Below are 24,603 nucleotides of genomic sequence, written 5' to 3' on the forward strand. Positions count from 1 at the left end.
CCAGCCCAAGATGTATCCTACACGCCACCGAATCAGTTGAACATAATTGTCGAATTTTAACTTATATATATAGGCACTCTTCTCGTCTTTTGCTTTGAAAAAGAAAAAGAAAGAAGTGCCTACATACTGACGTCATGACCGGTCAAATAGTGTTTCAGATTCAAAGACTGGCGCCGGTTAAATAGCCACTGCCTACTTTTTTTCCATATCAGAAAAGTTTGACAACCTGACAATGACAGTGTCATTTCTTCAAATATGTTTTGCTGTATGGTGTATGGCAAAAGTTAAAGCAACCAAATGCTATCATAAAAATCATAGGCATTTGAAACCTGGGAAGTTGAATTCACTTGGTCGTGCAGCCTACCTGAATCTAGCCTGATAAATAACAAAGACAAAAAAGATTTCAGCTCCTTTAAAGTTTGTAACCTTCCTGTCAATCCACATTGATTTGACTTGACTCGATACGATAAGAGCGAATTGCACAGAAAAAGTTAAATTTTGTCTGAAAGAAAAAAAAACTCGATGGAAAGAATTATGGTCATAATTTTGTTCTGCGCTAAAGAAGTGGATAAAAATTTGTTATTTTTAAAGGTGAAAAAAATTTGGTACTCTGTTTATCAATTTGGTACTCATTTAGAAAAAAATTGGTATGCCCATTCATTAAGTGTGGTTGGCAACACTGAGTCTAGCGGACGTTGGGCAAGGAAGCTGCGCTGTGAAGACTGAAGCAAAAAGTATGCCTCATGTCTCTGTTACAGAGTATGCTGCAGTATTGCCACCTGAGCTTTGCTTGATGTGAGGAGATAAAGCTAGGGCTAGGGCTATCTCCTCACAAGGTGAGGCTTAGGGCTAAGTTGAGGGGTAGATTAGGGTTTGTGTTGAAGCTAGTATCAAAATGACTTACAGTATGTACATTATTAAATGGTAACATTGCTTTTCATACAGCCCGCAGGAATAGCCTCTGAATTCGTTGTTTTTAATAAGCTATAGGTTTAGTTATGGCAGAAGTTGAGCAGAAAAGCAAAAGGATAAAATATGATCAAAAGTTTCGTGCTGAGTGGTTGCTGCAAAAAGAGTTTAAAGACTGGTTGGTGGGCCCAACAAAAACTCACAGGGAAGCAAGATGCTGCTTGTGCAACAAAGATGTACCATGTCATCGATCTGCACTAATGAAACATTTGAACACTCAATTGCATATAAAAAGTATGTCAAGTAAACAAGGTGTCCCATCAATAAGTTCTGCTTTTGAAAAAATTGCAAATCAAAGCATATACAAGGAAACTACAGAAGTACAGATTGCTGCTTTCATAGCCCAGCACAACCTTCCTTTTACATTGGCTAATCCTTTGTTGTCATTAATTCAATCTAGAGCACCAACTAGTATGACAGAACAAAACGCTTTGTCAAATGTACACCTGGACACTACAAAGTGCACTAATATTATGAGGCAAGGGACAGGCTGTTACTTTGCAAAGGAGCTGGAAATTAAACTCAAGAAAACAAAATTCAGTATAATACCAGACGAAACCACTGACATAGGAACTGAAAAGCAACTTGGCATTGTTGTAACGTATTGTGATGATGAAACTCTAAGTATTGTAACCCAGTTTCTGGATCTAATACCTGTTACTGACAGCACAGGTAAGGGAATATATGATGCTATTAGACAATGTCTTAGTGATAAAGGCATATCTATGAATAATGTGCATATCTATGAGTACAAATACAGTAAAAACTACACTTCAAGCATTAGACAACAAATTCCACAAAGCTGTATTGGAATTCTTCAGCTTTCAGTTGAAGAGAATTAATGCCTTTAACACCCTCTTCCAAACACAATCCCCAATGCTTCACTATGTGAGATCCAAAGTATCTAAACTATTGAAGGAAACACTTTGTGATTTCTTGTGTGTGGAAATTGTGAGACAAACCGATCCATTTGAGGTTGACATTTATAATCTCAATAACAGAGTCCCACTTGATCATGTCTATGTGGGTGTTGCTTCGACAGCTACTCTTTCTCAATGTTTTGAAAAAGATCTAGCTGGAGTTCGACAGGTGAGATCATCTTGCCTACCAACTGTTTACAGGCCCACCCACTTTTGAAAGCCAAATTTTTTTGAAAACGGAAAATCAGAGAAGAAGTTCCAAAAAAAGGTCTTCACTCATTTGATACACACTAGTTTGATTATAGCTTTGATAGCTTAATGAATGATGAAATCCAATCTTCAAAATTTTCTGTTGAGCCCACTATTGATGGGCAGCAGGTGTGAGTGTGGTTGGTGTGATTAGTGGAGCAATCTATCAATCAACATAATTATTCTCTATGGTTAAAACAATGATATCATAACATATGCAGTTATGCAATGCATACGCTGTATAATGTTGCAGATTATTACTCCCAGGTGGTATTATAACTGTGTGTGTATTGTTGCCTTTTAATTTGTATGCACATCGCCATATTTTGTACAGCGCTAGAGCAATTTAACAATTTTGTAAATTTTTTACTCAAATCGGGCCCAAAATAGAAAATGTTTGCTTCTTAGCACAAAAGGCAATCATGAAAACACAATGTATAATTTGTATATATAAACAATTTCAAGTATTAGGAATGCAACAATGTTGTGGGGGGCTAGGCCTCCCAGAAGTTGGATTGACTTTGACTGCAGCGCCTTTGGGCCCACCTACTTTTAAAATAGTTCCTCCATGCCTGTCCAGTAGGCCATGGTTAGTTGCCGGCTTCCACAAGGCTTTCCACATTTTTCCACTCCTTTGGTAGTTGCATTTTTTTCTACTCGCGTGCGTGTTTCAAATTTTTTTTTCCACTTGTGTTTGTACGTGAAAATTTTTTCTCTTCACTCCCATTTGCCATCTTTTAGGCTGAGAGTCAACTTATAAACCCTCGAGGACTGACTCTACACCTACTTGAGCAGAAGTGCATTTTACAACTACAATTAGTTTTTCAAAGCCTTGTTTATGTTTTTGTTACCTAATTCCTAAGTGAATGCATAAACAGTAAACACAATATTAATAGATTTTTAAAAACATGAAATTTTAGCTAATTTTTTGTTTTAGCTGCCGGGCACCAGAATTCGGCCACTGGGAACAAGCTCTGGTAGGGTCACTTGAAAAATAAAGGAGCTTAAATGCCTGAAAGGTATAACTGACCTTCTGTGTTGTTTATAAAGCAATGAGAAACAAGATTAACTGCAGAAAGCCAGATTTAAACTTGAGTTTGCCAGATGTTTCTGATTATTAAGAGTTTTCCTCAGACTTGTCTATAAAAGTGAACAGTGGCACCTTCATCTATACTGTGTTACGTGTAAAAAACCTCACGTGTCATATCGCATGCTGTAAGTGCATGTGTGTCAAGAATATTTCAAATTTTCTAGTCTTGTGTTATTCGTGTCTTGAGGCATTCTGGTCTCACGGCATCAGGTAGTGTATTTGACTACTGTTCATGAAAGGTGGAGTTTAAGCACACTGTTAATTGTTTTTATGGAAAATATTGATTTGACAATGACATACTTTGTCAGTTTTACAGTATTCTCATATTCTGTAATGAATGTTTCAATTAACACAAGCAGTGATGTAACTACTTTGTCATCCCTATTTCAAATTAATGCACCTCAATGCTTGAAAGATATTCCTCAGTCATGCCAACCTTTAAATGACAGTACAACCTGTTTTGGATCACGTCTGCCTCACAATAGCACCTCATTTGATTTGGTGACTGACGCAGGAAATTTGCAAGAGGCAAAAGAAAAACTTCTTCTTTGGTCTGGTATGTTGTTTTGTAAATGATTTGTTGTACTAATTGTCAAAATCTTTATTAGTTTATTGTTAATTTCATGCAGTGGTTATATTTATGATATATTGTAGCCTAACCATTGTCTGTGATGCTATTATCACCTGGTCACTTGAGCATGAAGAGCTGCGTTTTTTGCTAATGTTCAACCATGACTAAAAGCTTGTTTTAGTAGTTTAATGGCATTGTAACATCGCTTTTTGTGTCAACTTTTATGGCTCGTCTGCCATGTAATTTTCCCGCATCTGAGACTCCATGACCAATTGACCATAGGTCTTTAGTTTTGACATTGTCGAAAAATGATTTTTTTTCTGAAACCTTGATTCTAACTTAAAGTGAATCATTGGTCGATAGTGATTTCGCTCTTATGTCGTCTTGTATAACCTCCAAGCACCCAATAAAATATTCTTTACTTGGAATAGCATGTAAGTCCCCATCACCAACAACGTGCACTCCAATCTGGCAGATGTCTACAATCTACATACATGTATATAATATATATGTGGCTACAAGTCATGTTTCAGAATATAGTTGTGTATAAAATGCGTACCGTAATAAGTAGTTTGTTTATATTGAAGTTAACCATAAACCCAATTTTTGTGAAGGTTTGAGGGCAGTTCCAAAATGCTGGGATGTGATCCAGCCTCTGTTGTGTTCTGTTTATTACCCAACTTGTGAAAACGGCAAAGTTCAGTTACCTGATAGGTGATTATCTTAATTTAATGCTATTGTGTGGCTAACTAAGTGTATTATAACATAATAATTTAAGAGTTGACATTGTTATCCATACTTTTTGTATTTGCTATAATTGTGTATATTTGCCTTGATGGAAGTAAAGATATATGTGTCATTTACGTCTGAAGTTCAGTATATTATATATAGGCTTAATCTTTCAATGATCAGATAGTGTTGCCCTGTACTCCTGTAGTTATTCAGTTGTCAATTAAATCATCAAGGTAAAAATTGCTTGTGAAAGTTAATGTCTGTACATGGTTTTGCATAAAGTAACCGCATACATTGTTTTTATTCATTGTAATTTATTTTATTTTTTTTTTGTCATTAAACTCTTGTTAATCATAACCACTTACTCCCTCTGCTCAATGCTCATTTGATAAGCTGCTTATGTCATAGGTCATTATGCGAGCTCACCAGAAGCCCATGCAAAATTGTGGATACAGAGTATGGGTGGCCTGACTTTTTACGATGCAATAATAATAATGTTTTTGAAGATGGCTGCAGAAAAGTAAGTGTGTTTTATTTAAGAACACTTATGGCATTTTTTATCTAGTTTTTTATATTCAGAACTCAAAACCAATTGTGTATATTCAAGCTTTTAGAGTTGAAAACTCAGGAGGACTTTGCATGTTTGTATTAAAAGTTAATACTTTAAAATATTTAGACTTGGATATTTTTAGTCCAACTCTGTAACCCTGGAAAGAATTTTGGAATCGTTTACTTCTTAAAAATTGCATAGATAGACAGTCGCTCCAAATCACTTGCTCATATTGAAAAATGCAAGTCACACCAAAGCAAAAACGCACCCATGTGAATTCAGGTGCAGCAACAAACTGGTACATCAGAGGATTTTTGATAAATTTGCTTTGCTGGTATTTGAGTTGTTTTGATTGATGCGCATTGTGCACTTGTGCAGACTGAAGTAAAGTTCAACAAGTCTGATTGTGAGCCTCCTCTGATATCGACCAACAATTCCGCTTCATACTACGATGAGGTGGAGGGATGTGGACTGCAGTGCATGAATCCACTGTTCAATCAAGCAGAGCACGACGAGATACACAGTTTTATTGCAGGATGGGCAGCTTCTGCTTGTATTTGTATTATTTTTGCAATGGTATGTGAATTTGATGGTTGGAAACTGTGTAATGACTTTTTTACACTAATTTTATAATACTTGACATTCCAAAATAATTGTTAAGTCGATAATTAGTATTCACCTGTAATGGGCGCTGCTTTTGTAGCGCCATTACGGTTTTGTTGGAGTAGCGGATGCAGTAGCGGCGCTACTTTTTTTCAATTGAACTGTAGTAGAAAGGCACTACGTTTCTTTCATTCGCACTTCCGCTACCCGCTACTTTCCAATTTAAAGTAAAAAAAACGACTAGTTTTTGAAGATTTTTTATGGAAACAATGTGTAAAAAAATCAAAGCAAAAATCAGTCGACTATTGTGGGAAACATCAAGCTACTTTGATACCGACAAGAGTGACACCAACACTAGTCACGACTGAAGAAGATTGAGAATAGAAGTGAAGACAATTGCTACAAGGAAAGAATCGGTAACCCCCACTAGTGGAAACAAACCCGAATTTAGATGATATGGTCGTGATTTGATATTGAGTGAAAGCGCCATGCTTTGTTTCCAGGCACTCCAGGCCAGGCGCCAGAGCAGTGAATGCTGAGGGCTAATTTGATGACAAAGAACAATTGTAGTAAGCTTGAATTAAATTAATTACCAACAATCAGGTTCTAATATATTATACAGGCTTAAAAACTTATTAATTCTGAAGAGATTGGATGCTTTTCTTATTGTATTCATGTACAGGCCTCGAAATTCACGGCTGTCATGTCCGCGTCACAGCATGTGATGTCCGCGGAAGTACCATCTAGATCGGTCATATTTGTCCGCCGAGAAATAGCTATACAAACCGTCATTGCATAGCACGAACAATTGTTGCGACTTTCGAATATATAATTTCCCGCGCATGCTAGCGCGCATCTAGAAAATGTGAATACTGTATCCCTCAGCTTCCATTCAAGCAGGAAAACTTTCGATTTTACACGTTGCTTTTACGATTGGTGACATTGAATCAACGTGTGGTAGGTGTGTGGTACAAGTAGCACCTTTGAACCCTGGGCAGTCGCCATGGATTGTTACACCATGGGTCTCGGGGAACACTGGTCTTGATCACACACCAAACTAACAAGTGGGTCCACGTCCCACCTCATGGGCAACAACCTCGACTGGTTGGCTAAAACTTGTTAGAAATCCTGCTGCCTTGCAGGAAATACTTTTTTAAGTAAAGGCTAGGCCCACCGCCAATAACTGTGGTTAGCGTCAGGAAGGGCATCCGGCTGGAAAATCTTTGCTCCAAAATATTATTTAAATGCAGCAAAAGCTAATCGGCCACCCCCACTAGTGGGGAACAAACCGACGATGGATTATGATGATGTAACAAAGGTGAATTCTTCGTTAAGAACCGATGGGAGTTACCGGTACTTTTACACTAATCACGCGCAACTTAGTTCAAGTCTTACGTTACAATGTCTGGCTTTGATCTCCGAGCAATATTGATAAGGCAAGGTTGGTTACAAAATTAGATTATACGAGTAGGCTATTGCAGTAAGATCCAGCAAAATTTGTTAAGTTTAATACAAGTAGCTTTAGTGTAGAAGTTTTCCGACTTGTGCCCAGAACATTGTGACGTGCGCAAGAAGCCACACGACCTCGTTCGGTGAAAGTTAATCAGTTATGCGGCGTATTAAGCAGCTACACGGCGCTTTGACTCCAAGCGCACGTCGTTGGTCTGATAAAAGCCTTTCAGAGTGACTTTGGTGAAATTTTATAAATTCTTCTGAACCGTAGCTATAGTTCTCAAATGGTGAAGAATTATCTTGATTAAGCATGACGATCGACGCTAAAACTGGTGTGTCCGCCGTGAGACTTAATTTGTCCGCCGAGATAGCTGCTCAGACCGGACGCGTTTGTCCGCCGTCAACGAAAACGAATTTCGAGGCCTGCATGTAAATGTGTCCTTTACCCTAAGAGTGAATTTTGGCTTTGAATAGAGGCAAAGGAAATTCGCAGGATAAACAGGTTGTGAACCACTGGATTAATGGGTACAAGTGTTATTTTTTTGCAAAGCCATTATCCCATTTTGTGTGACGGAAACTCTGTTCCTCGTGTGATATAGAGAATTTGTTATAAACATATATATTGCTTATACGGTGAGTTGTTTTCCAGACAGCCTAATCCTTCATTGTCACATCAGCAGGATGTTGAATCAATGTAAAAATGACGGGTTTTGCTGTCTCTGTTATAGTGTTGCATAAAGGGCTCGACTTCCAACGTAGCCTACACTAAATGTTCAAGTGAATACACTTTCGATCCCAGAATAACTTTAATTTGAAAAAACTAGTGCTTTTGTAAACCAAATTTTAAACTTAATCACAGATCATATCGGTTTCTTTTTTGTCATTAACTTGTCTGAATGTCTGAGGCAGAAAAGAAAATGCCAGCTGCAATGTGCGATGTACCAGCAGCCCAATGAATGAAGAAAAGTGTCAATACCTTTCGCTTTATAACATTCATGATTGAACCGTTGTTTGGATTATTATTAAATTCGTCACTAAATTTAAAGATCTTGTGATGACGTAGCTGGTGGTTAACTTGTCTATGGATTAGCGACATTAAAGTTTATAAGAAGAAAAAAAAACGACCATTGACCAGCAATTATGATCGAGTCTTTTGGGTCTGCTACTATTCGGTGAGTCCGATTCGGTGAGTCTGATTCGGTGAGTCTGATTCGGTGAGTTCCTAACCTCTAACCCCTAACCCTAACCTCTAACCCCTAACCCTAAAACGGCAATGATAATTAGGCTATGGTACCCGATAATTAAAAAAAAAAATTGAAAAAATCCCCCGTTAAGGGAATTAAGGGATCGGACTCACCGAATCGGACTCACCGAAACGGGCCATTCCGGAGTCTTTTAGCTTCAGCGCACATGTATTGTCAATTGTCATTTCATAGCTGTCAAAACTGTTGAAACAAGTTTGTCCGCAGTCTAAACGAACGGCGTCAACTGTCTGTGGCTATGTAGTAATTGATTTTGTTGGTACATTTTAAGCAAGAAGAAGGTGGTGGCGTCCACGACATTTACAAATATAAACAATTGGTTGATAACTCTATTTTAGAATAATTGAGTATTGAATTTTATTCATAGTACCAAAGAAACGATTAAACACAACAAGTGTAGATGAACGAAAGGTGTCGAAAATAGTGAAAATGTTATACCGAGTTTTATTTGTTTGGCGGACAAGTTTCCAAATAGTAAATCAGTTCTTGATTACATTTGTTCGAAGTCTGCTTGAACCAGTCTAAAAAAGACTGATTTGCTGGCTGAATGAATCATTATAAATTAAGTCAAGTCCCATAATTGTGCTTGATTGTCACTACCCAGTCAAGAAAATCCGTCATTTTTGCATTGATTCAACGTCTGTAGACGTTGCAAAAATGATGGATTTTGTACTTTGGTTATCAACTGTGCGCATTGTGTCTGTCACCGTTTTTGCTCATGTGAGACCAACCGTGACTTTAAGTTTAATCACATAAATTGTGAAAACCTTTGAGCCGATCACGACTCACGACTGGTTGATACAAAATCGCTTTATCGCCTCAGGCTAATTCTAAACAATTAAACTCATAACGTTATTTTTGCTGACACTATCGAATTTTTTATGTTTTGTAAGGTTATGTTGAATTATGAGGTTTTAGTCGCTCCCAAGCTTTTTGATTAATGCCTTGGGATTGCTTGTTGTGCATTTGTGCAAGTCGCCGCCCAGTTAGCAAAGGTGGTCTAGTTGGCTGAAGCGTCACTGTATTATAAACTATAAGGCATCAACATTAGAAGACGTTGAAACAATGTGAAAATGGCTACCCTTTCGATCTGTTTCGGTTTTGAGTTGGGAAAGTGCCATATCTGCTAGACTCAGTTTAAATATGGTGTATCATGTATAATGAAAACGTAGAAAGAACTTCAACTACAATGCACCAGACCAAATAATAGAACTTAGTAGGGATCATGATTATTCTCCATTTTCACTTGCTAAATTGGAGTAAAGTTATTGTTAACATAAAATCTCAAAGTGTAAAATTATTAAAATATGCTCATTTTAAAGCGCATTCATAGCAAAGTTTACTTATTGGTTTTACATGACAGACGAATTTCTGCCTATAGGCGAAAACAATAATGGTTTGCTGCCTGCTGATTGTTTTTCTTGCCAACTCAGAATTACTGGGCCATTGTGTTTCCGCATGACTGGCTGCAACAAGATACTCTGTTTTACGATCTTTTGCACTTGTGTGGCTGGCTTCACACCGACTAATTCACTTTTTCTCGTTTATATGCCGCTCAGCCGGCGAGACGACCTTTATATCTTTAGAACATTGTTTCTACTGCATAACCAACCACCACAATCATGTACTTTTTTATTGCATTGCTGATCACTGTTTGAAATATACCAAACAAGGATTACTCAAACGTTTTAGTTTGTGAAGACATCTTTCCAATCTAACTCGAATTAGTTTATGCCCTTTGTTCTTTTCATTCATTAATTTGTTGCAGTTGTTTGTGACAACACAAAGTAGATTACGTTACATTGGCATTGGTTCACTTGAGTTTTTCATTAGTCGGACACTACCATAATAACATTACGACTTGATCGGTTGGCATAAGCAAACTTTAGGATATTTTCTAGTACATGTAAATATTGAAGGTAATAACATGATGTTCATCTTCAGCTTTCTTTCTTCATTGATTGGAAGAATTCATCCAAGTATCCAGCACGTATTATATTCTACATCAACTTGTGCTTTTTCATCGGAGGAATGGGATGGTTGGCCCAGTTCTTTCCTGGCGCACGTGATGAAATTGTCTGCAGGAAGGATGGCACAAAACGGCTTGGAGAACCTGTGTACGTTTCTAAACTAGTAAATAAATTGCGTAAAGATCACTTCTACGTGAGAACATTACGTTTACGCAAAGGTATATTACCTGGACTAGAAAAGTTGTTGATACGTCATACGTGATGAAACGTATGGACAGAGAGCCTTAACACCGGTAATAGCACTCACCGTATAATACATACGGGGTATAAATGTTGTTGTTAAATAGTTAGCTTGCAATGACAGGTGGAACGACACCAATGCGTCATTGCCAGCTGCGAAGTTTACAGAGAATTATCTTCTTTCATTACAATACCTCCTCTGCACGCGAATGCTTTTTTCTGCTGCCACCTCAATCACGATTGGCGGCTCAGTTGTAATATTTTGATAACCATCTCTTTTAAAACTTACTGTTTTGTAAACAATCTCTTCATGTGTGGTCTCTAGTTCTTCAACAGACGATATTAGGTTATGCAAGTTATTGGGTCGTGACAATACTTGTTAGACGTGTCGGTTGACCCAGCTAATTACTAAACCAATGTTATCCAATGTCGAATTATTGCTTGCTTAAATTTATTTTGAACGAAAAGCAAACTTGCAGTTGCTCCTTGCGGTTGCTTACTGCAAAGCTAACCTTGCTTTTAACTTCATTCTTGAAAGTTGTATCAGTGTCAACAGTTTTCTTCAAATCAGGTTTCACAGTCGATCAAGTGATTCATCATAGCTTTGTAACAATACTTCTGTAAATTTTTCGATGAAAGTTGCCTTTTTATACAAAGTAACAAATTTGTGTTATCACCTGTATTCTACCTACTAAGTCTACTTAAAAGTCATCACCAAGTCATTATTTGAACAACTTTGACCGATAACCTGATCAGTGATCACTTCACATTTGGATAGTCTGATTTACCCATATTGGTATTTATTAGTTCTATTTATCACAGCTTGTTAAAGCTTAGGGATGTCAAAAATTGCTTTGCTTATTGCTTCATTTTACATCTACCGTTCCAGAGGGTATGAGGAATCACCTTCTTGCGTCATCATCTTCGTGCTGGTTTACTTTTTTCTGATGGCCGGAATAACGTGGTTTGACATTTTGTGTTATTCCTGGTATCTTATGTTCAAAGCACTGGGAACGTACAAAGATCCACTCATAGGAAAGGTACCTTGTGATACTAAAAGCATTATTTTGCAGTTAAAATGTTTACTTCGGCGCCGTTTCCGATAAAAGCGATTGTATCGCCTATACTTGTGTTGTTTTGATGGGAATCTAGAGTGAAGAACTTTGCGAAATATTCAAAAGATAAAGGCACATTTTCGTGCACCTTACACACCATCATCATCATCTAATAGTTGATATCTGAAATAGCTCACGATTCCCGTTCACGTGTTGCTCCCTCTCATATACATACAATCGAACTGAAATTATTATGTAAACAGTCCTTCCAGCATTTTTCTCTCTAAAATGGGATTATCTAAAGATTTTCGTTGGAATATAATTATGATTGGATGAGAAACTTCTATGGATCTAATTTTTAGGGAGAAACAGCTATGATGCTTTAGTATTAATAATTTCAATCATTAAGTTGCTCTGTTTAGCGCCGCATTGTATTAATGCTATGTATTCATTAATCAAAACTGATCAAAGGCAAAAGAAACCAAGGAAGACCAGCGCAAACTTTCATGCGAAGGTTCGATCCCTTGCAGAACACAACCCGGAAAAACTATGACAGTTGGCTGAAAACTTACCCAACTGGTGTGAAATAATTATGATTATTATTCAATCGTGTCAAAACTAATTTTTTCAGGCGAAAGCTTTCCATATCATAGCTTGGTCTGTCCCGTTCATTCTCATGCTCGTGTGTCTGTCGGTAACAGAAATTGATGGGGATTCTATGAGTGGAATTTGCTTTATTGGTTATAAAAACTATATGTAAGTTCCAATGCTATCAACTACAAAAGTTATGTAAGCCGTAGGGTGCATCTCTACATTTTGAAATACTTTTGTTGTTGCTACAATGTCATGCATTTTTGTTGTTGGTGGATACAATGTCACCAGCTGAGTACAGAGATTCATAAAAGCTTGTTGTCTCCTAATGTCTCGCCAGGTGTTGAAGGAACTGAAATAATAAAAAAAACTCAATGCACTGAATTCAGCTTGATACGTCTTTTTATTGAACCTGACAACGTGCTGGATATGACTATTGTCTATGATCTCTGCGCAGTTACCGTCTGTGCTTGCTGCTTGTTCCTGTGGGGATCGTACTCTTGGTTGGAGGCTTCTTCATCTTTCGTGGATTTGTTACTTTGGTCAGCATTAGGAAAGGACATCCGGGATTGTTGAGCGAAAGCGCGGTGTCGAAGATCAACTGGACTATGATCAGAATAGGTAAAGTTTCGCGCTTTAAACCATATGTGATATAATTTACGTAGAAATAAGGAGTTGTACTTCAACGCCGTGGTGCAATTTCGATTTTATGTTATTTAAACAATTGCTGCAGCCTTTAAATATCGTAAAATCGAAATTGTATCAGGGCGTTGAAGTACAACTCTTTATTCTTACGTAAATTATATCACATATGGATTTTGAAGAATTGCTGCAGGCTTGTTTTCACAGTTAAATTATTAGAAAAATATAATTGTACTTATCCTGTTGGTAGAACTTTATGAAGACAGCCTGTGATTATTCCGCATTTAAAGTACCGAGCAGCCACACGCGTGTTGATAGTATACAATGCTTTGCAGGTGTCTTTGCAATCTTGGCTTTTATTTTTGTGTTTGTCACGTTTGCTGCTCATCTGTACGACTACACCAACCAAGCCTTGTGGGAGAAGAGCTTCAGGGAATATATAAAGTAAGTCACGTGATGAGACGGTTGGTGTCGTCGTTGCCGCCAAGAAAACAAAGCGACAATGATTAGGATGATGAAAGGATGTGTAGCTGCTGCGTTTACATCGATACACATTACACAAGTGCTTGCTAAGCACGAAACTCTAGTTTTGCCCGTCATTTTAACCCAAACTCTTTTTCAAACTTAACGGTGTTATTTGAATAATAAGCTGCTGAGTTTTTATTGTTCATTCAATCTTTGTACAGTTCATTAAATGTCAATTTTCAAGTCGCAACCATTAGAACAACCGAAAGTAGAAGATGTTTAAAAAAGTTAACGTTGCAATGCACTGAGAAAGGAGTCCCACTTTGAATTACTTTGTACTTCACACTACTATATGTGCAATTGTGCATTGCATACTTTATGCAAGATTAGCTGAAATTTTTGACCCAAGCCATTTATTATATACCATGCGACATTAAGGACTTTGGAACTGCATTTTATCAACTCGACTTTTGCTCAACAGAATAATTCAAAACTTCTATACAATGGTTTTCATCAAAATAAACTAAGCTGTACAGGTAGGTAGACATGTAAGTATAGGTAGACTACATCTGCAGTGCGCACTTATATTTGTTCTCCCGTGAAGTATTATTGATGTAATCAGATGCCAGGCCAACGTAACGATATTGGAACAATTGAGCGGCTTGCCACCCAAGGAATGCATTCTTGAAAACCATCCAAGTCTTTCTATCCTGAAGCTTAACATTGTCGCATTGTTTGGCACCGGGATTGTCATGAGCACTTGGGTTTGGACGAAGTCGTCAGCTGAAAACTGGAGAAGGGCGTGGTACAAGTAAGTCGGCCGGAAACAATTGCTTGGTCATGTTGCTTTATTTTGTCGCATAGAGCGATTGTCTGCATAGCCAGATGTTTAGCCGAAAGGTGAGAGCCTTGTACGTTGTTTAAAAGACACCAGTTCGACATCGCACAGAAGCATGCCGCCATGTCTTTACCAGGACACTCAATCTGCCTAAAGGTGGACGTCTGGTTTCCTTGTCTTCCTTTGTCACTTAATCTAAACTTTTTACCACCGAATGAAGGCTAAGCCTGATATGCGAAAAACAGGCGATTGCTTGTGTTTTCTTGAACAACTATTGAATGTTGCGTGAGGGAATTGGCTGCTTACATTTTTTCTCACTCGTCACATTCAACGTCAATAGATTAATCGGCCGTAGCGACAACGAAACGAAGAGGATCAGACACAAAAGTCGGATCATAGCAAAAGCTTTTGCGATGAGAGACATCTTGAAGAACAGGCATAAAAAGTAAGTGCTACGGTACTACGATTTCAAATGAATGTCATTGCACGTTAAACAAAACTGCTTATGTCCAGTAGAATGTTCTCCCACCTCGTCTGTGCAAGCCGTCATACTATGTTAATTCAAGCTTGCGAAACTAACTTTACAGAAATGAGTACAGCGATGATGATGATAGAAGTGACTTGAGCGAACTCGAATACAGTGATCACACAATGTCGCACCAGGACCCTGTGGGAATGAATTTTGACCTACACAGTGTATCGCGGGTATGCTACCCCTATCTTCCTATCCGTATATGTGTGTACCTTGTGCTAATGTGTTGTTTAGTTATGCCATACCATGGGTGGCTGCGTGTTGTACGAATAGCAACAGTAACATAATATTACATCTTTTTAAAGAAAACCTTGTTGAAATATCATTAACTCTGAGACAGAACGCGTTTTTCTTGTGCAAATACAAAAAATAATTCCAAAGTTTTCGTTCCTTTAAAGTCACAACTCCCTCTACCGCAGCATTCTATTTTGTGAACCGACAGGCTTCCATTTATACTTTATTCAAACATCGAGTTTTGAGCATGCAGTTGCTTAGCGCTTGGCATTATTTTAAAACCTGTTTTAATTTAGGAAATGTCATCTACATGGATGCGCAATGTTCCGAAGATAGTGGAAAGAAGAGGAGGACTACTCCCGGAAGGTAAACTGTCGGCGAGAGGAAATAGAGACTCGAGAGTAAAGAAGAGCAACAGAATCAGGGAAAGAGAAGCTGATGCTGAACCTGGGTTGTGGGCGGTGTCGCAGTATGTAAGTACAAAGAGGGTTTTGCACTAATAGGGTTGTGGCCGTGGCTAGTTACAGACCTGTATCTCACTATTCACACGCGCTTTAAACCTTACATGACTTCAGACCATGGCCATGTCGTGTCGGCAATACGCATACTGTAGCAATTGCATTGTTTTTTGTTCCGGATACGTTAATAATGGAGTGATATAGATCCTAAATAAAATGACATAACGTTAGCTTTAAATGTGCGTCTGACATCTATTTTGTACTTACGATTTCAGTTAAGCGTGGTAGATCTTTGGTAAAATGTTGTTCTGTTGTTTGTGGTAATGATTGTGAAAGAGATAGACAAATCATTTCATTGATGACTACTCCAATTTTTATTTAGCATGAGTAGATGAGCTTTGCCATCCCCTTCATAGACTCCGAATCTTTTATGAACTTTATGAAAGTTTTCGTGAACTTTAACTTTCACATTTGTCATTAGATTCACGGTTCCAATATGAAAACAAAGACGGACAAAGGAAAAGTTGCCAGAAAGACTGGTCCTGCCAATGTGAGTCGTTCTTGTGGAAATATTGATGCGAAAAGTAACACTTTTTTATGTTGAACTTTATCTTATACAACTCTCTAAAGCGTTAAATCATTTAATGCAGCAGTTTTTAACCAGCAAGCTTTCAAGTGGGAGGGTTGCAGTGTCTTTTTACTATTGTGGATGAATGTGTAACAACCGGCGTAACTCCGAGATAGCTATCACTAACGAGATAAGTGGGCCCTTGACTACAGCACACAGCTATTATTTATCTAAGGATATCTGAGACATTTGTCAAAAAATAGGTTTCGAAAAAAAATAAAATGGTTTAAAAAGAAAGAGAAAAGGAAGGTGACTTACAGCTCAGGAGGACATGAGTCGGAAATTGATTTTATTGTGGTTGGGCAGGAACAGAGAAAGTACTTGAAGAATGTGAAAGTAATTCCGTGGGAGTTGCAGCATAGACTAGTAGTAGAAGACTTAAATATGAAAAAAGTGAAGAAAATTGTGAAGAAAGAACGAGTTTTTGTGAGAAATGTGTGGAAACTGGAGGAAAAAGAAACGAGAATTAAGTTTGTGAAAAGAGCAAAAGAGCTGGTAAACATGAGTGCGCTGGACTTGTGGGCTTCATTTCAGAAAGGTGTCCTAGCAGCATGTGATGAAGTATGTGGGAAAAAGAAAGTGAGGAGGGATCGTGGAGACACGTGGTGGTGGGATGAAGAGGTGAAGCATGCGATTTCACAGAAAAGAGATGCATACTAGCAGTGGCGCAAAAATGGGTCAGAAGAGAATAAAAAGAAGTATAAGAGTATGAAAAAGAAGGCAAAGAGGGTTGTTGCAAGAGCTATGAAGAATGGTGCTGAGGAGGAACTTAATAAAATGGGGGAAAGCCAAAACAAAGTATTCAGACTCATAAAGCAAATGAAAAAGGATAGGAAAGATATTGTAGGGGGAAGATGTACAAGGAGTGGAGATGGGAAGTTGCATTTCAGCCCGGAAAGCAGAGGAGAAGTGTGGAAGAAACATATGGAAAATGTTATGAATAAGGAGAATGTATGGGATCATATGACAGAGGTTGATCTGGTGGAGGGTCCAGTGGGAAAGGTTACTCGTGATGAAGTGATGGAGGCAATGGGGCAAATGAAACTGCATAAAGCAGCCGGTTCATCAGAAGTGAGCGTAGAGATGATAAAAGCAAGTGGAGAGTTGGGAATTGAAGTAATGCTACAACTTAGCCAAAGGGTATTAGATGGAAAGGGAATGCCGGAGGAGTGGAAGCATAGTACTGTTGTTCCACTGTTCAAGAGAAAGGGGAATGTGAGAAGTTGTAGTGCATATAGAGGTGTAACACTACTAGAGCATGGAATGAAAATTGTGGAGCGAATACTAGAAAAGAGGTTGAGAGCATTGGTGAAAATAAATGATATGCAGTTTGGATTTATGCCAGGAAAAGGTACAGTGGATGCTCTGTTTATATTGAGAAGAATGCAGGAGGAATACCGAGAGAAGCAGAGAAAACTATATATGTGTTTCGTCGACTTAGAAAAGGCATTTGACAGAGTACCAAGGAAAGTGATGGAGTGGGCAATGAGGAAAAGAGGTATACCGGAGGTATTAGTGAGAGCTGTGTAATTGAGAGCACAACAAGTGAAGGATGAATTTAAAAAAGTCGGACTGAAGGAGGAAGATGCAAGGGACGGGGTGAAATGGAGAAAAGGGATTAAAACAATTGCTTCGCGGAAACAATCGGCCACCCCCACTAGTGGGGAACAAACCGACGATGGATTATGATGATGATGATGATGATGTGATGTCTATGTATGAGGATGCAAGAACAAAAGTGAGAGTTGGATCAAATTATTCAAACGAGTTTTTTGTGAAGGTTGGTGTACACCAAGGATCAGTTTTGTCACCTCTGATATTTGCTATTGTGGTTGACGTTGTAACTGAAGGAGTGAGGGAGGGCTTATTGGGTGAAATTTTGTATGCAGACGACCTGGTCTTGACAAGTAATAGTATGGAGGGATTGGAGAGAAAGTTTGAGAAATGGAAAGAAGCATTTGAAACCAAGGGTATGAAGGTGAATCTTGAAAAAACAAAAGTGATGGTGAGTGGAGCTGAAAGAACAGTTGTTGAGAACAAAGTAGATCCCTGTGGAATATTTGGCAAGAGAGTGATGAGAAATTCAATGCAATGCAAGGAATGTGGAAAGTGGGTACAACATGTAAGATGTGCTAATGTCAAGAGAGCCGCAACAAGATTGGCGAAGTGTTTTGTTTGTGGGAAATGCAGTAAAGGAAGGAATGAAGTGGAAGGCCATGATGATGAGTTCTGCCATGGCATCGAAGCAGTGACAGACTTCTGTTATCTGGGTGATCGGATAAATGGAAGTGGTGGATGTGAAGCAGCGGTGACAACAAGGGCAAGATTGGGCTGGGCAAAGTTCAGGGAATGTGGGGAAATGTTGCATGGCAGAAAATTTTCACTAAGGATGAAAGGAAAAGTATATCGGAGCTGTGTGCGGCCTGCAATGCTATATGGTAGCGAGACATGGGTATTGAGAGAGAGTGAACTGGCAATCCTGAGAAGAACGGAAAGGTCAATGGTGAGAGCAATGTGTGGGGTGAAAACGAGAAGGGAAAAAAGCACTGAAGAATTGTTGGATATGCTAGAGATGAGAGAGACCATAGACCAACTGGCAAGGGCAAATGGAGTAAGATGGTATGGACATGTGATAAGGAGGGAGGAAGGAAGTTTTCTTAGAAAGGCACTAGATCTAAAGGTGGATGGGAAGAGGAAACGCGGTCGTCCAAGAAGAACGTGGAAACAACAAGTGAAGGATGAATTTAAAAAAAGTCGGACTGAAGGAGGAAGATGCAAGGGACAGGGTGAAATGGAGAAAAGGGATTAAAACAATTGCTTCGCGGAAACAATCGGCCACCCCCACTAGTGGGGAACAAACCGACGATGGATTATGATGATGAAACACTCCTTGGTAGACTATAAGTATAATGGTCTTGCTGGTTTGGTAACACTTCTGCTTTCCAAAGTAACTTATCAAGAAAAGTTTGGTTTACCGGTGTGTTGCTTTTTTCCATTTTGAATAAAAGTACAACCACTGCATTATATTGATGTTGCCCATTTGTCGAATTTTTCTCCTTTCTTGCTTAACTGTAGGTTATATATTTCTTAACGTCTACAACGATGGATTTTTCAATTAAACTTGTTTTTATAATGCTTTTATGTGGTATCCCTTTCCAATCAAATGCGACAAGACTCACATGTCTTATTCGGTTTTAAAATTTATTACTTTAGCGTCTGTTTGATTTTCCTATACGTTGAAGCCATGAAAGTATCTAATCATTCATCTCGTACAGAATTTGAATAGCGTTTTCATTGGCACTTCACCATACAATTATCCCATCAACCAAAGACCTCTGCCGCCTCAACCTGGCGATACGGAAGCTCAGGGAACCAACCCATGTTGTAAGTTAGTCTGGATTTAGCTTTATAAACATTTTAAAAGTAAAAAAAATGCAATGCACTTTAAAGTGCGATTACCCATACAGTAAAATCCGTCATTTTTACATTGGTTCAACGTCTGTAGACGTTGAACCGATGTAAAAATGACAGATTTTGTTGTATGGGTATTGAAAAACTATGAAACATCTTGACGCTTTGAAGTAAAATGGTTATTTATTATTATCCACAAATAGTTATGCGTCTAAGACGGAAACGCTTTTTCTTGTTGCTCCCATTGTTGTCCAGCTCTACTATTAACACAAACGATAAAGCAACTTCACAGTGATACATGACGTCATGTTGGCTCTTATGGCTTTCAACTTTCTAGTCAAGAATGCTAAGTGATAGGCTAATCTTAAAGACTGAGTAACCCAAAGAAGCTTTTCAAGGCTTTTTCGCGATTCTTCCTAACTCGAATAAAGTCACAAAGTTTCCAAAGTGTTTACAAAGTTCATTCTTTTTGGTTTTTGATTCTCAATTCGTATACACCACATTCGCTCCGGTAACATTCCTGCAGTTTTATGTCACCTGCATGCACAGTGAGTAAACGGTGAAAATATTTTGTGGCAGAGGCAATGATTTTCACATAACCGGACAAAGCAGATAGGGCACGATCATCTAGTTGCTTCAAGTGGAACAGCTATTTTACCCCTGTTTTCTCATATTGAAACATGTTACTAATCCGAAGCAAATTCTCTGGTTGAATGTTTAAACCGGTCGGCAAATCAGTCATTTGTTTACGTTAGATAGAGCGTCAGCAGACATTGAATCAGTGTAAGAAATGACTGATTTTCTGACTTCAGTGTTGAGAATAAATACATTGACAGACGCTCATCCTCAAGAACATGGTGAACACACAAGACATAGAAACATTCTTCACCTTGACTCTCAGTTCCTACCTGGCATGCTGCAAGGTGATGTGCGAAGTAAGTGCAAGCGAATGATTTGGTGTTGGTTACCACGCTTGTGTTGCTTAGATGTTTCTAGTACCGTAGCATTTATGTTTTATGGATACTTTTTTAAATGTAATCTTTGCTTTGTCCTGCCTGCTGGTATTTAAGGAAGGATTTTTGTTCAATTTGATGAGCGCAAGTAATTTTATCTTTGTTAAACGTTTGTTTCTTATCCGCGAAATTGGAGATTATTTTTGTGTGAAAAACGTATTTTACTTTAACCGCTACGTAATGGAACTGCAAAAGTGGTCAAAAACATTTGGGACAACCGCGACCCAACTAGCAAACGTTGTCCTTACATCATTGCAGGCCTCGAAATTCGTTTTTTTTGACGGCAGACGAACGTGTCCGGTCTGAGCAGCTATCTCGGCGGACAAATTAAGTCTCACGGCGGACATACCAGTTTTAGCGTCGATCGTCATAATGCTTAATCACTTTGTCTTGATAATTCTTCGCCATTTGAGAACTATAGCTACGGTTTAGAAGGCTTTTTAAAATTTCAGCGAAGTCACTGACTCTGAAAAGCTTTCATCAGACCAACGACGTACGCTTGAAGAGCAAAAGCGCCGTGTAGCTGTACGCCGCATAACTGATTAACTTACACCGAACGAGGTCGTGTGGCTTCTTGCGTCACAATGCTCTGGGCACGAGTCAGAAAACTTCTACACTAAAGCTACTATTAAACTTAACAAATTTTGTTGGATCTTGCAGTAATAGCCTACTAGTATAATCTAATTTTGTGACCAACCTTGCCTTATCAATATTACTCGGAGATCAAAGCCAGACATTGTAACGTAAGACTTGAACTAAGTTGCGCGTGATTGGTGTAAAAGTACCGGTGACTCCCATCGGTTCTTCGCGAAGAATTCACCTTTGTTACGTTGATTCAATGTCACCAATCGTTGAAGCAACATAAAAATTGAAAATTTTCCTGCTTGAATGGAAGCTAAGGGATACAGTATTCACATTTTCTAGATGCGCGCTAGCATGCGCGGGAAAATATATATTCACAAGTCGCAACAATTGTTCGTGCTATGCAATGACGGTTTGTATGGCTATTTCTCAGCGGACAAATATGACCGATCTAGATGGTACTTCCCGCGGACATCACATGCTGTGACGGTGGACATGACCGCCGTGAATTTCGAGGCCTGCCATTGCAAAGTCGTCAGTAGACAACGTTTTCTAGTCTCAATGGTTTATTTTTGTGTTCAGACTGGCCTTGCTTTCCGCCTGGATACAATGAAACCGATTGTTGTTCATTTCAAGCTGCTTCGTGCGCAGTGAGTCAGGAAAATTATGAAAAAATTCCTACTAGCGTCAAGTCTTGCGAACACGCCTACGATAAGCATTGTGGCTTTTTCAATTCCAACAACAACGGCAATAGAGTGCATTACTTCACTTCTCCGCGTCATTCAACGAGCCACGAATCTCCAAGTCCGTCCGCACCTGCTGCTCGCGCTTCACTTAACAGTTCAAAGTCAACTCGCAGTAGCAGTTCCCCACACAAGTGATGGAGGCTTCATGCACAAACTTAGAATCCATTTGATCAAATGTCCACGTCTCAGACAGCAAAACTGACGGATTTTTCTATCTGATGTGTTACTGTTGAAGAAGAAACCGAATCACCATCATGCATAATAACTGTTTATTTAAATTTATTTTTTCTTAAAACTTCTATCATTCAATGTACGCTGGAGCTATTTTCTATCTTACCGTGGGTTCTAGTACGTTGATCTTACTGCCTTAATTTGCGTTTGTTTACCTGTAAAGCCGAACTCTGTAATGTGATTTGTATCGTGAAACCAACTATTCACTTCTATTCTGCCGCCATACTTGTGTCTTGCCACCATTTGGTGCTTTGCTTTTGTAGTTTGTCTCATTCATATAAACCGCCCTATATAAACCTATGTGAACAAAATGCAAGGTTGAATTTAGAAGCATGCATTTTTTAAGATATTGCAGTATTTCTGTTCGTGTAGTCAAACAATGCCGCCTCATCGATCCTGAAGCAATTGTTGTTCTTCGTTTGATGTCGTTTTCTACCGGTGGTTTCGTGTCTCATATATCTACTGTATCCGTCCGTGAAAAAGATTTTGTAGCACTGCAGTATGATAGCTTGTTTGAAGCGTTACAATCAGTCATGTTTTGACTACAACCATTTCAAGTCATGTCCGCTATACACAGTGCTACTTTTGTTTAATGCTCTATTGTTGCTGTTCCTGTCTTTTGTAGGAAGAATCGCCTTAATCGCACCGTATTGCCTACTTGATATTTTCTTGATCACACAATTTCAATGGTTCATGTTACCTTCTTTAAGATTCAAACAAGCTGTCAGTTTATTTTTCTTAATTTTACCTCGCAATTTGATGAAATATTTTTATTCCTGCGGTTTACTTTTAACGTTCGAAAAGCGATTTAAATAATTACAAACGTGTAATGCATCGAAAGACGCAGATGGCAGAGAGCGTGGGCAAACCAGTTGTGAAAACTGGCTATATTTGTCCACCTAGCACAACTCTCGCAACGCTGCTGGAAATACTATACAATAAGTCTGTAGACAACTAGACGCACATTGATGTATGTAAATGGTGGTGCATAGATTCGAATATTATGCTTGTCAATTCATTAAAATGACTCGGCATTGATCTCATCTGGTGTGCAAGATGTTAAAGAATTTCTCTTTTCCAGACACTGAAGTAACGAGCTCAAATGTTATCAGTGTAGATGGCTGTGTAAGTGTTTAAGGAAGATGCAGTGCAATCAAAAATACCTAGCAGTATCCAAGTTATTTATCAACGTCTGCATAAATACACGACCCGTTGAGTTAAAATAATGTAAACCGCAACGTCTGCTGTTTTAAATTTGGAAAATCGCAAAGCGGCGTTGTTTGTTACAAACCCCAGCTCACATTACGCCTAATGAAACATAACCAGACTTTTAAGCAATAAATACTACAAAAAGAAAATTACATCAAATTCAGTTACTATTTGCTAATGATCCTTGCAGTCTGTTTCACTCTTACTGAGGATCAGAAGGCTCTGGAATTATGCAAAAATAATAAATCAGTAATACTTGAAAAAGTATTAAGCATTACAGTTTAACCTTATAATGTTGCCTGCAAAAAAAAAAAAAGAATTATTAAAAAGGCCACCACCAGTGGATGCCGCAAAAGCCTTAACCAAGACGTCAATTAAAAAATTAAGAGTAATCTAATATTTATGACGTCATAGAGAAGCAAAAAGTAACGTAACCGGTAGAAAGCAAAGTAAATTTATGTTAGTATGTAGTAGCCTATTTGAGTTTAAATTGGTTGTGGTGAAACGACTTTTCAAACCCGTTTCTGCAGCCACAAATGTACCTTCACAGATAGGTCTAAAAGAAATACCGTAGCACTGAACTATCTAAAGCGGTTTGAAATTTTAAATGCTCGGCCTTACAGTGGAGGTGGCCGCAATATTATGGCTTTTGTTTTGCTGAAAAGTCGGCCATTCTAAAGGCCGATTGCAGCTACCTTTTGAACAAGCGTTCTGATCAGGTGAGTAAATGTCGTCATCGCAACACACTTAAACTCAAATCTTTTAAAATATAAATTTATGAAGGGGTACCCAGTAGCGTTGACAGGGGGGGCAGTCCAGGAGGTACTTTTAGACCCAGGCCCGGTATGATTTTAGGGGCCTGCGAACTTGAAGAAACCACCGCGTATTCTTTAGATAAGTTATAATGTGTGTTTTTTTCTTAAGTGTCTTGATTCGGGCCCGAGGATCTCATTGGCACCGGGCCCACATTTTCCTCTCAACGGCCCGGGGTGAACCAACAAACATCTATAAGATAGGCCCATGATACAAGAGAACATAAAATTTACATTGATTTCTGTAGGTTACGTTAGCGAGCAAAATGGTTGGAACACCAAAGAGCCCAAAATGTAGATAGCCTACTACACCCATGTTCACTTGTTCAGCCGATAAACGTTTCGAAAAATGAATAGCCTACGATTACGTTAGCGGTTTATCACATTTTGCTTCTCTATTAGCGGTATACGCTGATGGTAGGCTGACATTTTTAAATAATTCTGAGGTTTTTCATGCAGGCAACATTATTATAAGGTCATAATCTTTTTATTACCCATTTATTATTTTTGCATATTTTTCAGGACCTTCTGATGATCCCCACAGCAAG

General features: G+C 38.5%; 1 protein-coding gene across 1 annotated transcript; it reads left to right on the forward strand.

Annotated features, from left to right (window-relative positions):
- The first annotated feature begins 998 nt into the window (after positions 1-998).
- LOC145778920 (protein smoothened-like) lies at positions 999-23,070 on the forward strand. The gene is made up of 18 exons (XM_082590511.1): positions 999-1,641; positions 3,545-3,784; positions 4,414-4,513; positions 4,940-5,051; positions 5,460-5,657; positions 10,343-10,515; positions 11,498-11,648; positions 12,295-12,419; positions 12,712-12,875; positions 13,232-13,340; positions 13,984-14,172; positions 14,540-14,644; positions 14,787-14,904; positions 15,262-15,438; positions 15,905-15,973; positions 19,327-19,435; positions 20,299-20,397; positions 21,640-23,070. Exons 1-18 carry the CDS (start codon positions 999-1,001, stop codon positions 21,936-21,938), a joined length of 3,180 nt encoding a protein of 1,059 aa, XP_082446637.1. The 3' UTR covers positions 21,939-23,070.
- The last annotated feature ends 1,533 nt before the right edge of the window (positions 23,071-24,603 follow it).

The sequence above is a fragment of the Aplidium turbinatum genome, chromosome 10 (assembly GCF_918807975.1).
Source record: "Aplidium turbinatum chromosome 10, kaAplTurb1.1, whole genome shotgun sequence".
NCBI classification, from domain to species: domain Eukaryota; kingdom Metazoa; phylum Chordata; class Ascidiacea; order Aplousobranchia; family Polyclinidae; genus Aplidium; species Aplidium turbinatum.

Excerpts from the sequence above, each read along its gene's own strand:
- LOC145778920 (XM_082590511.1), top strand. The coding sequence starts at position 999 with ATGGCAGAAGTTGAGCAGAAAAGCAAAAGGATAAAATATGATCAAAAG. Across the intron at positions 3,785-4,413 it reads AAAACTTCTTCTTTGGTCTG|GTTTGAGGGCAGTTCCAAAA; the intron begins GTATGTTGTTTT and ends ATTTTTGTGAAG. Across the intron at positions 4,514-4,939 it reads AAAGTTCAGTTACCTGATAG|GTCATTATGCGAGCTCACCA; the intron begins GTGATTATCTTA and ends CTTATGTCATAG.